This window comes from Ovis canadensis, chromosome 2 (assembly GCF_042477335.2).
Source record: "Ovis canadensis isolate MfBH-ARS-UI-01 breed Bighorn chromosome 2, ARS-UI_OviCan_v2, whole genome shotgun sequence".
NCBI classification, from domain to species: domain Eukaryota; kingdom Metazoa; phylum Chordata; class Mammalia; order Artiodactyla; family Bovidae; genus Ovis; species Ovis canadensis.
Genome location: NC_091246.1, coordinates 22,797,789 through 22,812,679, shown reverse-complemented (window position 1 = coordinate 22,812,679; position 14,891 = coordinate 22,797,789). Strand labels below are relative to the sequence as shown.

General features: G+C 42.7%; 1 protein-coding gene across 9 annotated transcripts in view; it reads left to right on the top strand.

The window, feature by feature from the left end:
• The window catches only part of MSANTD3 (Myb/SANT DNA binding domain containing 3), a 32,773-nt gene extending 18,516 nt beyond the window's left edge, over window positions 1-14,257 (top strand). For 6 of the 9 annotated variants that reach the window (XM_069575566.1, XM_069575565.1, XM_069575570.1 and 3 more), the window contains 2 exons: window positions 5,541-5,991; window positions 13,080-14,257. In XM_069575566.1, coding sequence (XP_069431667.1) covers window positions 5,574-5,991; window positions 13,080-13,489 — 828 coding nt within the window. In that variant the 5' untranslated portion in view covers window positions 5,541-5,573 and the 3' untranslated portion in view covers window positions 13,490-14,257. Of the gene's footprint in view, window positions 1-2,390; window positions 2,519-5,540; window positions 5,992-13,079 lie in introns of all 9 variants that reach the window. The other 3 variants (XM_069575568.1, XM_069575573.1, XM_069575569.1) reach the window with 1 other exon arrangement.
• The last annotated feature ends 634 nt before the right edge of the window (window positions 14,258-14,891 follow it).

Here is a 14,891-nt window from a genome sequence, read left to right as displayed (position 1 = left end):
TTTAATTCTTACATGCGTTCCCAAACATGAACCCCCCTCCCACCACCCTCCCCATAACATCTCTCTGGGTCATCCCCATGCACCAGCCCCAAGCATGCTGTATCCTCCGTCAGACATAGACTGGCGATTCGATTCTTACATGATAGTATACATGTTAGAATTCCCATTCTCCCAAATCATCCCACCCTCTCCCTCTGAGTCCAAAAGTCCGTTATACACATCTGTGTCTTTTTTGCTGTCTTGCATACAAGGTCGTCATTGCCATCTTTCTAAATTCCATATATATGTGTTAGTATACTATATTGGTGTTTTTCTTTCTGGCTTACTTCACTCTGTATAATCGGCTCCAGTTTCATCCATCTCATCAGAACTGATTTTAACGTGGATGTGTTCATAATGAATGTGAGGGCAGGCACCTTGTATCTGGAGACACTGATCACACTGACCTTAACTTTTGGGAGGAAGTGGTACATGGTGGGAGACCAGACCAGGTTCTATCGCCCTCATGTTAAGTCCACATTTCCTTGGCTTCTATTTAAAGGTTCTCTGATCTAGCCAGGTCCCCTCCACACTCAGGTCTCCCAGATTTCAGTTATTTACAGCTATAGTTGGGACTTCCCTGGGGGTCCAGTGTTAAGAATCTGTCTTGTGATGCAGGGAATGCGGGTTCAATCCCTAGTCTGGGAACTAAGATCCCATGTGCCTCAGAGCAACTAAGCCCACATACCACAACTAGAGAGTCTGCAACGAAAGATCCTGCGTGACGCAGTGGGGGTTCCCTGAACCGCAACTAAGACCCGACAAGCCAAATAAACATTGAAAAATAAAAAACTACAGTAACCCCTCCCCACGTGTGAATTTAAGTCAGTGTTTTAAAACTTAAAAGCCACAGTCTTTCTCCTCCACCCTAACTATGCAACTTTTCAAATATGAAGATCAAGAGGATAATTTGATGGATCTTACTGTGCCCATCACTCTTATTCAAATGTCCCGTTTTTTGGTCAGTGGGGCTCCTTTCAAGTTAGTTTCTATTTCTTTTCATAGCGGGCTGGTCAGTTTTAAATGGACCGCAATTGTCAGTATCTTGATACTTGTCTGTTACTCTGAAAACTCAGAGGCTTGAAGAACATGAAGAGGACGGGGCGTATCAGCCCTTTCCACAAAGAGGGTAATGCAGCGCTTGCTTTATTGCTGCACTCTCTGGTGCTTAGTGACATTCTTGCCACGATGACTCTGAGAGATTAATTTTGTAGGAAGTTTTCTGTGAATAAAAGATGTCGGAGAGTATGTGGTCATAAAACACATAGGTTCAGTGGAATAAGACATTTATTAAGCATCTGTTGCGTGAAAGATGCTGGTTCAGCACTGGGGAGGATGGCAAGATGACCTAGGGAGTCATAGTTGAGTAAGAGATAATTGTGAAATGGTACTAAGAATACCAGGTGACTCGAACTCACAGAGGCAGAGAGTAGAACAGTGCATACCAAGGACTGGAGTTGGGAGTGGGGGAAATGGGGAGAGGTTGGTTAAGGGGGTACAAGGTGCAGTTATGTGGGATGAGTCAATCTAGGGATCTAAGGTACAGGAATGAGATTATAGCTAATAATGCTGTATTGAATATTGGGAACATGATGAGAGACTAGATTTTAGGTGCTCTCATCACACGCATAGAAGGTAACTGTGTGAGGAGACATGTTATTTAGCTTGATTGTAGTAATCATTTCACTGTGTATTTTACATATATACAATTTTTAAAAAATATTAAAAGGTATAGCATATTTTTACATTTATTACAAATATAAAAATCTATGGTTCAGTTCAGTTACTCAGTCGTGTCCGACTCTTTGCGACCCCATGAACCGCAGCACGCCAGGCCTCCCTGTCCACCACCAACTCCCGGAGTTCTCTCAAACTCACGTCCATCACGTCGGTGATGCCATCAAGCCATCTCATCCTCTGACGTCCCCTTTTCCTCCTGCCCCCAATCCCTCCCAGCATCAGGGTCTTCTCCAATGAGTCAGCTCTTCGCATGAGGTGGCCAAAGTATTGGAGTTTCAGCTTCAGCATCAGTCCTTCCAATGAACACCCAGGACTGATCTCCTTTAGGATGGACTGGTTGGATCTCCTTGCAGTCCAAGGGACTCTCAAGAGTCTTCTCCAACATCACAGTTCAAAAGCATCAATTCTTTGGCACTCAGCTTTCTTTATAGTCCAACTCTCACATCCATACATGACCACTGGAAAAACCATAGCCTTGACTAGACGGACCTTTGTTGGCAAAGTAATGTCTCTGGTTTTTAACATGCTACTCTATGGTATATAGATTCTAATAATGATAAGGGCATGTGTGCTAAGTTGTGTCCGACTCTTTGTGACCTGATGGACTTTAGCCTACCAGGCTCCTCTGTCTGTGGGATTCTCCAGGCAAGACTATTGGAGTGGGTTGTCATGCCCTCCTCCAGAGGATCTTCCTAACCGAGGAACTGAACTTGCATCTCTACGTCTCCTGCATTGGCAGGTGGGTTCTTTACCACTAGCACCAATGTCATGCAGCATGGCCAAAAATAAATAAAATGAAAATTCATTAATTGGTAAAGGATATAGACTGTGCTATATCTATAAAATGGACTATCCTTTGGCAATAACAAAGAATGAAGTATCGATATGCACCACAATGTACACAGACCTTAAAAACATTATGCAAAGTGAAAGAAGTCACAGATTATTCCATTTGTATGAAATGTCCAGGAAAAAAAAAGAGGGGCATTGGACTCAATCTTTAAAGTGTTCAGGCCCTTGCACCTCTGAAATTATATTAATTATTTACATGGAACTGTACACTTTTAAAAGTGGCCCTTATAGCTTAAGGATCACAGACTCCAAGTCCTCATTTTAAAGATAAAGAAACTGAGGTTCCTCTAAGAGCATGGACCTATCTGCAGCCACAAACATAGTGATGGAAATGTCAGATCTTCTGGGGTGATTTCGGATGATTCTAAAATCTTGGTAGTGTTTATATTATCTGTTATATTACGCCACTCAGTGCTTTCCCTTATCTTCAGCTGTAACAAAACTTTGAGAGACCTGTGTAGTTCAAAAGGTGCCTAACGTGAATTTGAGGAATTATCAGTTCCTTAATGTTTCAGTTCAGTTCAGTTAGTTGCTCAGTCGTGTCCGACTCTGCAACCCCATGAACTGCAGCACGCCAGGCCTCCCTGTCCATCACCAACTCCCGGAGTTCACTCAAACTCACGTCCATCGAGTCAGTGATGCCATCCAGCCATCTCACCCTCTGACGTCCCCTTTTCCTCCTGCCCCCAGTCCCTCCCAGCATCAGGGTCTTCTCCAATGAGTCAGCTCTTTGCATGAGGTGGCCAAAGTATTGGAGTTTCAGCTTCAGCATCAGTCCTTCCAATGAACACCCAGGACTGATATCCTTTAGAATGGACTGGTTGGATCTTCTTGCAGTCCAAGGGACTCTCAAGAGTCTTCTCCAACACCACAGTTCAAAAGCATCAATTCTTCAGCACTCAGCTTTCTTCATAGTCCAACTCTCACATCCATACATGACCACTGGAAAAACCATAGCCTTGACTAGATGGACCTTTGCTGGCAAGTTAATGTCTCTGCTTTTGAATATGCTATCTAGTTGGTCATAACTTTCCTTCCAAGGAGTAAGCGTCTTTTAATTTCATGGCTGCAGTCAACATCTGCAGTGATTTTGGAGCCCCCCAAAATAAAGTCAGCCACTGTTTCCACTGTTTCCCCATCTATTTCCCATGAAGTGATGGGACCCGATGCCATGATCTTAGTTTTCTGAATGTTGAGCTTTAAGTGAACTTTTTCACTCTCCTCTTTCACTTTCATCAAGAGGCTTTTTAGTTCCTCTTCACTTTCTGCCACAAGGGTGGTGTCATCCGCATATCTGAGGTTATTGATACTTCTCCTGGCAATCTTGATTCCAGCTTGTGCTTCTTCCAGCCCAGCGTTTCTCATGATGTACTCTGCATAGAAGTTAAACAAGCAGGGTGACAATAGACAGCCTTGATGGACTCCTTTTCCTATTTGGAACCAGTCTGTTGTTCCATGTTTAGTTCTAACTGTTGCTTTCTGACCTGCATACAGGTTTCTCAAGAGGCAGGTCACGTGGTCTGGTATTCCCATCTCTTTAATTTTCCACAGTTTATTGTGATCCACACAGTCAAAGGCTTTGGCATAGTCAATAATGCAGAAATAGATGTTTTCTAAAACTCTCTTGCTTTTTCGATGATCCAGAGGATGTTGGCAATTTAATCTCTGGTTCCTCTCCCTTTTCTAAAACCAGGTTGAACATCTAGAAGTTCGCGGTTCACGTATTGCTGAAGCCTGGCTTGGAGAATTTTGAGCATTACTTTACTAGTGTGTGAGATGAGTGCAGTTGTGCGGTAGTTTGAGCATTCTTTGGCATTGCCTTTCTTTGGGATTAGAATGAAAACTGAACTTTTCCAGTACTGTGGCCACTGCTAAGTTTTCCAGGTTTGCTGGCATATTGAGTGCAGCACTTTCACAGCATCATCTTTCAGGATTTGAAATAGCTCCACTGGAATGCCATCACCGCCACTAGCTTTGTTCATAGTGTTGCTTTCTAAGGCCCTCTTGATTTCACATTCCAGGATGTCTGGCTCTAGGTGAATGAGAGAAACAAATTAACACAATAGAGTTTCGCATAGATGTTCAGCTTTTCTTTTTTTTGGCTGTTCTGTACCACATAGGGGCTTCCTCAGTGGCTCAGTGGTAAAAAAAAATCCACCTGCAGTGCAGGAGACACAGGAGATGCAGCTTCGATCCCTGGGTTGGGAAGATCCCCGGAGGAGGGCATGGCAGCCCACTCCAGTGTTCTTGTCTGGAAAACCCCATGGACAGAGGAGCCTGGTGGGCTAACGCCCATGGGGTCGAAAAGAGTCGGGCATGACTGAAGCGACTGAACGCACAGGCATGCACCACGTAAACAGGCTCCACTGGTGGCTCAGAGGTAAAGAACCTGCCTTCCTAGCGGGAGATATGGGTTCAACCCCTGGGCAGGGAAAATCCCCTGGATAGGAAATGGCAATCCACTCTAGTATTCTTGCCTGGAGAATCCAAGGACAGAGGAGCCTGGTGGGCTACAGTCCGTGGGATGGAAAAGAGTCAGACACGACTAAACACAATAACCAGCTAACCACAAAATAGCCAAGAGGTACAGCAAAGATTCTACTGGTTGGGTAGCCATTCCCTTCTCCAAGGGATTCCCCCGACCTAGGGATTGACCCGCTTCTCCTGCATTGCAGATAGATTCTTTACCATCTGAGGCACCAGGGAACCCCCACCTGAAAATCTGTTCTTAAGTAAAAATCCCATTCCTGGTGAACTTCTGAATGTTTTCTTGAGAATATCACAACTCAATATTAAAGAGGTGGGGAAAGTGCCGAGTTTCAGACAACGGAATCAAGTCAGGGATGGAGCTTGAGCAGATGCCTTTATAGCTGGAGTTGATAATGATGGTTTCAAACTTCCTGTTCCAGGATAGCTAACAGCCAGGAGAAACACAGTGGAAAATGCAAAACAACGAAATCATAAAACCTGCCAAATACTTCTCAGAATTGGAAAAGAGCATCCTGCTGGCGTTAGTAGAAAAGTACAAGTATGTGCTGGAATGTAAGAAAAGCGATGCGCGAACTATTGCCCTCAAGCAGCGCACCTGGCAGGCGCTTGCCCACGAGTACAACTCCCAGCCCAGCGTGTCGCTGCGGGATTTCAAACAGCTGAAGAAGTGCTGGGAGAACATCAAGGCTCGGACCAAAAAGATTATGGCCCACGAGAGGAGAGAGAAAGTGAAGCGCAGCGTCAGCCCGCTTCTGAGCACCCACGTCCTGGGGAAGGAGAAGATTGCCAGCATGCTGCCGGAGCAACTGTACTTCCTGCAGAGTCCTCCCGAGGAGGAGCCCGAGTACCACGCTGAGGCCGCTGCCCAAGGTATCGTGCGTGCCACCCGCTTGCACCTTCCCCTCGGGTAGCCGTTTGACATTGCAGTGTTCAAGTCCTTCATTTCCACGGAGCTTAGGGGAAAAAAAAATAACTTTCCTATCAGACTTGACTTTCTTAATTCAGAATTTCTGGATTAGATAGGACATTCAAGTCATGTTGTCCATAAAAACAGAAGCTCTTCTCTCCTTGTGAGAGGTCTCAGTAATCACTATTATCACCTAAGAGGGAAAAATAAGGGGCTGCATCAGTAGAGTTATGAATGAAGTACCTTAGTTGCTTATCTCAATCTGTCATATATTAAAGAGACTTTGAGGATTTATACTCATTTCAGTCAATCATATGTTTTATCTTTCAAAAGTAGTTTTTGAGGACTGTTCCGTGCAAAGCACCACACTAAGTTCCTCAAAAGGCCATGTTAGGAAAGTAAACTATTTCAAAGTTACCAAAAGTACAGAGGCTAATATACGAAACACCCATTTAGCAGTCACCCAAGTTAAAAACTAGCATTTCTACCTATTATAATATTGTGATCTATAGTTTTGGTTTGTGTACTCCAGGAAACATGAGAAATTCTGGAAAAAATTCATTTTAGTTTTAATATACTTTTTTGAAAAGAGAAAATGTCATACATAATTCTTAGGGAAGTAAAAGAATGTCATATAATTAAGACTGTAACAGTAGTGGGTCATGGCTTTAAAAAGTTGAAATTAAGGGGCTGTTGAAATGTCTCCAGGCAAGGGGAGGGTGAGAATGCATATAGACAAAGTATTGGTAATTTTTGCCTCTTTTGAGATAGGAAAGATCAGTTTATGTAAAGATTCATGGCAGTTTGCAGAAAATATACCTTGATGCAGAGGAAGATTTCTGGGAAGGCCAGAAGGCTGCTCAAAAGGCCCTCCAAGGACCCAGACAGCAAGGGTTTGCCTGGAAAAATCCAACTCTTGGCTTGCAGGATGAGAAATTCACTTATTAGTGTCCCGAGAGTAAACTGAAGCTCTGAGGGACTGGTTAATTAAAAGTCACAAGAAACTGTTTAAAACCAAGAATGTTATTCATGTAGAGTGGAAAAGATACTAACATATTTCAGTGAGCACTTTTTTTTTTTCCTGTCTGCAGATCATCCTGGGAAGCTTAATTATGATCAAATGTTTGTTTTCTGATCATTTGGCCAAGGTTAAATCTAGGAAGCCAGTTGAATGTCAGGCAACTCATGTGTTGTTTCTCAGGGTAGGATCTCTGTGTTTAAGTTGATTCTTGAGGTCCCCAGCTGGGGAAGCTTCCAGTGTTAATATGAACACTGCCAGCTCTCTCTCCTCCATCCTCACTGCTGCTTCTGTGCTAAAGTGGAGTCCGCTGCTAATTGACAGTGTCCTTGCCTTGGAGATGTTTACAGCTTCAGCCAGTTCCTCTCCATTATGCTGGCCTTGGGTGATTCTATGTCTGTGAGGCAGTGAAAGGAATGGTGCTGGGGGAGGTGAATCAGCAGGGCTGCTTTTCAGGTTGCTTATATTCCCTGAGAGATGTTGCTGAGGAAGATGCTGGTGTGGACTGCATGCAGCTCACTTTGCAGATCTGCTGTCTGCATGATTGTGTATTGATGATTGTGTATTGACAGTCTTATTTTCCCATTTTCAAGTTCTTGAGTAGGAACTAGAAAGTCTATTCTTACAGATTTTTTTTCCTCTTGCTTTTTAGAGGAAAGGATATAACTTATTTACTCATAAACACAATTTCTAAATTTTCAACCAGAAGGAAATAAATGTGGATTCTCAGTGTCCTTCCTGTAGTGATGTTTGCTAGAGATTCACTTGTAAAGAGAGTTACTTTAAATTGGCTGTGTGTACATATATGGCACATCAGACTTTTTGCTGATGGTTCTTAAGGTACAGCCATATGCTGTCTGGTTCCTGTTTCCAGGTCAGATCTGGAGGGTGGTGGAGAAGTGTGTTGCTTTGTCAGTTGGGAACTGGGTCCAAAATAATTTGTATTCTCTAGTAGCGAAGGTACTGGAACTCTTTCCATACATTAAAGCAGCTTTGAGGTTACCTCACCCATTTTGCATTTCAACTTACTTTTAAGTAAGAAAAAGGAGGCTGGAATTGTTAATCACTGTTTCCGGGTCTTGCTGGGGAAAAGGTTGAGAACCTGCTGTAGAGTTATGGCTCTCATACTGTCGTGTACCTTTTGGCTCACGGACTCTGTGTGTGTGTGTGTGTTTAGTTAGTATCTCTGCTGACTTTGTCTCCACTGTCTCTCTGTCTCTACTGTGCTGTCCAGTGTAGCAGCCACAGGCCACGTGAGGCTGGCAAGCACTTGAAATGTAGGGAGACTGAATTGAGAGGTGCTGTAAATGTGTGCACTATATCTCAGAGATTTAGTACCAAAAAAACAGAATGTAAAGTCTTCCTCATAACATTTATATTGATTGAATGTTGAAAAGATAATACTTTAGATCTATTGGATTAAAAATATGTTACTAAAATTAATTTCACCTCTTTTTACTTCTTTAATGTGGTTATGAGAAGAAATTTGAATGCACATGTAACTCATATTTCTGTCGGACAGCACTGTCCTAACACCTTACACAGTGCCTGTGATAGAATTAGGTACTCAAAGATTTGTTGGAGGTTAAGCAGAGGAGCCTAACACATTCCCCTAGAGGCCTCCCTCCAACTATTTCTTACGTGAGATGTCTTCAACTGTGTCATCTTGATCACCGTCCCTTGCGTGTTCTTAGCTTTGTCAATAACTTTCATGAAATGTATATCTGGATTTGAATGCACTGGTCTTAACACTTAGGAACGAATTTGTGAAAAACGAGTATTTTCCCCTTAAATATATTAAAGGAATTTATACCCTGTAGATTTATGATATGTGATAATTTGGCTTCGATACTTATCTTCCATAATCTTTGGGGAACAGGTTTGCAGAACAAACTAAGGGAGTCGACAAAATTTGCTGGGGGTGATCAGGAGGATAGAATGGCCAAATGTCAGATACACGTAGGAAAACTAAGCTTTCAGGTAGGACTCAAGTATCTTGAGAGAACTTACATTTAATTCATCTGCGGTTAGTTCTCTGCTATACAGTTGTACTCCAGTAATGCAGACATAGGCATGCCAACCTATCAACCATTTCTTAATAAATCCCATTATTAGTCTTTTTAGTTTAATCCTGTTCTTTTGGGGTAGGAACTCCAGTACAGGGGACTGATTTTTATTTCTAGTCAAGACACACTAGATATATATAGGGCTGGAAAAGTCCTTTTTTGTGTATGTATTACTTGTACAAAAATCAGCATTATTTTTTTCCTTTTTTTAAAAATCCCCATTCACCACTTTCACTCTTGTCTCCTGAACCCTAATCATTCTAATGTGTTGTATATTCTCTCAACGTGTTTTTGAAAGCATGCATTGGTGTTGTATGTATGTATTTTATTTTTTGCAAGTATTAAAAATTTATATAGATTAAAAATCGTGCTATAGATGCCATTCCTTTTTCTCTTACCTCTTTTCTTAGAATGTTTTAAAGATTTATCCCCAGCACAGTGAGTATATCTAACTTGTTTCTTTTAGTTGATGTATAATATTCTGTAGTGTACATGCCCGGCATCTTATTTATCCATATTCCCTGTCAGTCCTGGTTCCATTTTTTCTGCTGAGAAGGGCTGAGTTTTAGCCTGAACATAGTTTCCTTTCCATCCTTTGACTGCCTTCATTGGTTTTCCTGATGAAATTAAACTTGCTCAAATTGCCCAAGTGGAAGAACCTCCCTTGACTGTGTTCTCTGCTTCCAGGAAACACTTTAGGCCTTCTTACCTGTTTTGCACACGATCGAGTTGTTTGCTACTTCAGGTGGCTTTGTTTTACCTGGGAGAGAGATTACATGGTGTGTGTTTGCAGCAGGTTGCCATTCCCAGGAGAGTCTTTTTCCAATTAAGAGGAGACTCTCCCTATCTGAACACTAGCTTCCAATCATTGGAGCTAATATTTGTGTGAAAGTTAATTAACTACTCCATCGGGCTTCTCTGGTTTTAAGCTCCAGCTTCTAGCAGAGTCTTGAGAGATCTGGCTTTTTAAATTTAAAATGTGCACATGTTTAAACTAAAAAAAAATAATAATTTTAGAGTAGACTCATTTATCTGTTCCCAGATATAAACATACTGTGTTCATGTTCATAAGTCTAGAGAGAAATTTGGAGGTCAAAATTTGAAATATACACCCATAGTCTTAATAATCAGTGATTTTATAGTGGATACAACCTGAAGACTGCATTTCAAGATATGTAAGTAATCAGCTGAGCAGGTGATATAATGAGAGGCTGGGTGTTGTAATAGTTGAGCTTGAGTCAGACAGACCTGGATTGGAGTCCTGGTTCTTTCAACTAGCCAAGTGACTTTAGCTTATTGTGTTTGGTTTTCTGTAATAGTACCTCCCTCAAGGACTTCCCTGGTGGTCTAGTGGTTACGACTCCATGTTCCAGTGCAGGGGCACAGGTTTGATCCATGGTCGGGAAGCAAAGGTCTCACATGCCATGGGGTGTGACCAAAAATGAAATAAAAAATAAAAACACCTCTCTCAGAGGGTTGTTGTAAGGATTGAATGAGATAATGCTGCAAAGCACTAGCCTAGTGCCTGGTTAGCTGCTCAGAAAATGGTATTGCTGTCATCATTGTCATCATCAGAAGGCCCCTAAAGCCAAGACTTATTGAGATAAAAATAAGCATTTAGAAATTGGGAGAGATGAGTAGTATTGTCAGGGCATGGACTTTTTAAAAGCTCAGAGGAGTATCCAGAACTGTCCTCTGGAATGAAATCAAAGAGAGAAGAGGCTAAAGGTACCATAAAACATCTAATGTGTCCAGTCTTCTTTGAAGACCATTTCAGATCTGAGACTTGAAAGGAAGCAGATGAGGCAATCCTCTTTGCATTTGGTCCCATCTGAGGGACCCCATTCTCGGTGCCCAGCCGTCTCCACTCCTTTGTCCTGCGCCTCGGCTCTCCACTCAGAATGCTATTCTTTCTTCACAGTTGTGCCGTGTTGAGAGCGATGTGACCCTCTGCAGCCAATCATCCCGCACACATTTCTTACAAGCCCAGCAGTGTGTCAGGCCCTGAGCTGGGTCCTCCAGGAGGATGAATCAGAGGCAGTGTCTGTCTTCAAAGTGCTCAGAGACCTGAAGGGAAGGTAGTTAAACCGCCAGTTTTAACAAGTGCTCTGCCAGAGGTAGGCTCCGGAGGCAGTGGGAGCGCGAGGGAAGGACATCTAATTGAGGCTGTAGCCGCTGGAGTTGGGAAGACTCCTAGGGAGACATTTTCATTATCTCTGGATGACGCAGGAGTCCTTTTAACCTTCCCTTTCAAAAGTAAGATTTTTTTTTTACCTTTTCTTTAAGCTTAATTAGGGACTAGTTATGGTTGTTACCTAACCCCTTGGAGTGAAATCATCTAAACAGCAGCCATTTTCTTTTTATTAACAGAGTGTTACGAGTTAGGTCTCCCCCAGTAGCCATTAACATTCCCGGCATCCCATCTTCTGGAATAATGGAGTGGACGTACTAATGTAATCAACTCTGTTAATAAATTGATGTTATTTTTCTCCAAGGAGAGGAGTCTCATTATTGGAAATATAAAGCGCTCCAAGAAAGCATTGGAGTCAAAGCTAGAATCCAGTCCTACCACATGGAATCATGGGTTAGCGGTGTTAGTGGTTTCCTTATGGAAACTCCCTAACCGATACTCATATCATTGCCCCATAAAAATACTAGGGCAAACATGGCACCACCAAACATGGCAACCTTTTGTATCCATAAGCTCTGTTCCCTTCTGTTCAAAGCTTCAGCGCATAAATATTTACTAGGCATCCGCTAGATACCAAGCAAAATAATTGGTGCCCAAGGATAAAAGAAATGAATAAGTCACAGTCCTCAAACAATACCAGGATGTGTTAAGTTCTATAACAAGAGAAAGGGAGAGGGCTGAGGTTTCACAGAGCAAGTAGCATTGATCCTGAATGAAGTAGGGGTTAGGGAGGAGGTTGGAAGGGAAACTGGAGTAAGAATGTGTGTTTGAGTGAGGGGCTGGGGACAATCAGTGAGCCCAACTGTAGGCTGAAGGAGCAGTGAGACAGCATTATGGGAGAAAATAAGGATTGCGGTAGAATTGGAGGATACTTGGGATTTTGAAGAGTAAGTCAAAGAAGATAAAGGAAGGTTGGAATTAGATTATGAGGGTTACTTAGGGGGGATTGAAAACAGAGCCAGAGATAGGAACCCCAGGGGAACATTTAAGTGTGAGCCAGAAAAGAGAAGAAAGAGCAATCAGAGAGGAAACTTATAAAGCAATGGTTCAGAAGCTAATGGGGGGGGAAAAAAGTCAAGAAGGATCGTCAAGTGCTAGGGAGAAGCTTCATAAGAGGGACGTCAGAAATTGTCTGTAGGATCTGAATATTGACCCCCAGATGGCAGCTAGAGGGAACAGCCAAATGTAGGGGACTGAAGAGAAGTCTGAGGAAGTTAAGCCAGGGAATGTAGCCTCATCTTTCCAGGAAGAACCTTTGTGAGATGCCTCTCCAGGGTAAGGGGTAAGACCTGTGAACAGAACCCCCAACAGTGGTGCCCTTGTGGAGACTGAACTTCAGTGTTCGTGGCTGAATGAGAATCAGAGAGGGAGATCAGACCAAGGGAGAACTTCTTAATCTGCAGACCGACCGCTGGCTTCGTACTGTGGTCTTCTGCTCACTGGGGGTTGTGCATATTTCATTTTAGAACTTACATCCACACACCCAGGTCTCCAGTCCTTGATAAGCACAGTCTCGGACCACTTTTCTCATAGTTCGCAGTGTCAGAAATGACATGATGAAACCTATTATCGTTACTTTCTTAAGGGAAAATTGCTTTCGATGTATTTTTTTTTTTTTTAAAGTCAGGAGTGACAGGGGTACCTGTGGCCATGCAGACCAGAGCAGATGCTGTCTCAAGTCATCCTGCCATGGGGGATCCTGTCGTTTGAAATAGGATTGATTTACTCTCTGCCTGTAAGATCTTTGAACATATGTTTTCTGCTACTGTTTTTCAGAATCATTTGCTGTTTCAAATAGAGAACTGTGCGATGATGAGAAAGAGTTCATACATTTTCCAGTATGTGAGGGGACCTCTCAACCTGAACCCTCGTGTTCAGCTGTCAGAATAACAGCCAATAAAAACTACAGGAGCAAAACCTCTCAGGAAGGTGCTTTAAAAAAGATGCATGAGGAAGAACACCATCAACAAATGTCCATCTTACAACTGCAGCTGATACAAATGAATGAGGTGCATGTGGCCAAAATCCAGCAGATAGAGCGAGAGTGTGAGATGGCAGAGGAGGAACACAGGATAAAAATGGAAGTTCTCAATAAAAAGAAGATGTATTGGGAAAGAAAACTGCAAACTTTTACCAAGGAGTGGCCTGTTTCCTCATTTAACCGGCCCTTTCCCAATTCACCCTAAAAGACTGTGGGGGCGGCCCCCTCGTAATTAATCTGTGTTGGCAAAGAAAGTCTGGAACACGAACTTGCGGTCAGTAACCTGTAACAGAGCTACGAACTAGGAAAATTAGAGTGGTAGTAGTCACTTAAGAATACATTCAGGTAAACAGCTGCACCCTATGTACCCCTTCAGTGGTAAAGAAGCTGTTAGAGTTTTCTGAAAATTATCACTTTGAGTGCTATCATTCTGAATGTAATGTCTCTTAATTAGAATTCGTACAAGAACCATGTGTGAGTGTTGTTGTTGTATTTTTTAATCAAATGCAAGTGTGACTATAAAGGGAGTGTGGCTGGGTTTTGTGGGTCTTTTTTTTTTTTTAAATTAAACAGCAGACCTTTTCTATCCAAATGAATGCCCTCCCATTGAAAGCGGCTGTCTTGGGAGGATACATGTTTCTCCAGTGGTGATGCTGTTGCTCAGAGTTTGCTAGAGGTCTTTCGGGAACCTCCGCAAGAGCTACAGCACACTTTTCAGTTTTTCTGTGTCATCTTCTGAGTGTGGATTTTCCGTTTTTAAACAGCCCGACATATGGAAGGTTATTTTCTAATGTGGCTCACCGACTGCCTTTTTTCCCCCCCTTTTCCTCAAAGAAGAGTTCCAGATAATGTCTCCAACAATGGTAGCTTTGTTGGAACTAAGGATGTGATTACTTTGAGAGAGAAATGTTCGTTTAGAGTTCTACATTCTGTCATGCTTATTTCTTATTTTATTAAAAGACAAGACTTGCAATTTTATAGTCACACTGTGTATGTTTTTTAAAGGTGCTGCTTCCCCCACTGTGCTCCAGTTTTTGCCTTCCTGCTGTAGGTTCCTCCCAACTTTGTACTACTGAGTTCATGCTCGCCCTTAGTTTTAATCTTTAGCCACCTAAGGAAAGACCCTTCCCTCGCCGCACTCCTGGTGCTGGCTAATAGTAATGCTCCATAAGCATTACACAGTTGGTATTGAGCTTTTTCAGAATCCATTACCAATAGGTTTGGAAATATGGATTGATAAATGGATATTTTGACTGAGCTGTGGTATAACTTCTCCTGTAGCCTAGTGTGAAAAACAGCCTTGGGAGCTGGGCATAGCAGTAGGTGAGAGAAGCAAAGTGACACTCAAGTGCCACAGCAGGTCAGCAGGGTCTGAGAATGAAACTTCAAGACTGTGTGTCGGGGAGGGAGGAGTATGTGTGGCAGAGGCTGTGTAGGTAGTGAAGGACTGGGAGTCAGGGCTTGAATTCTGAGCTTGGCTCTGCCTCAGGTGCTGTGTGACCTCGGGTAGCTCCATTTAGTCTTTGGCCGTGGTGTTTCCTGTCTCTAAAACAAGGGAGCTGGTCTAGATAATGATGAGACCAACTCCTTGACTATGGTGTGGTCTG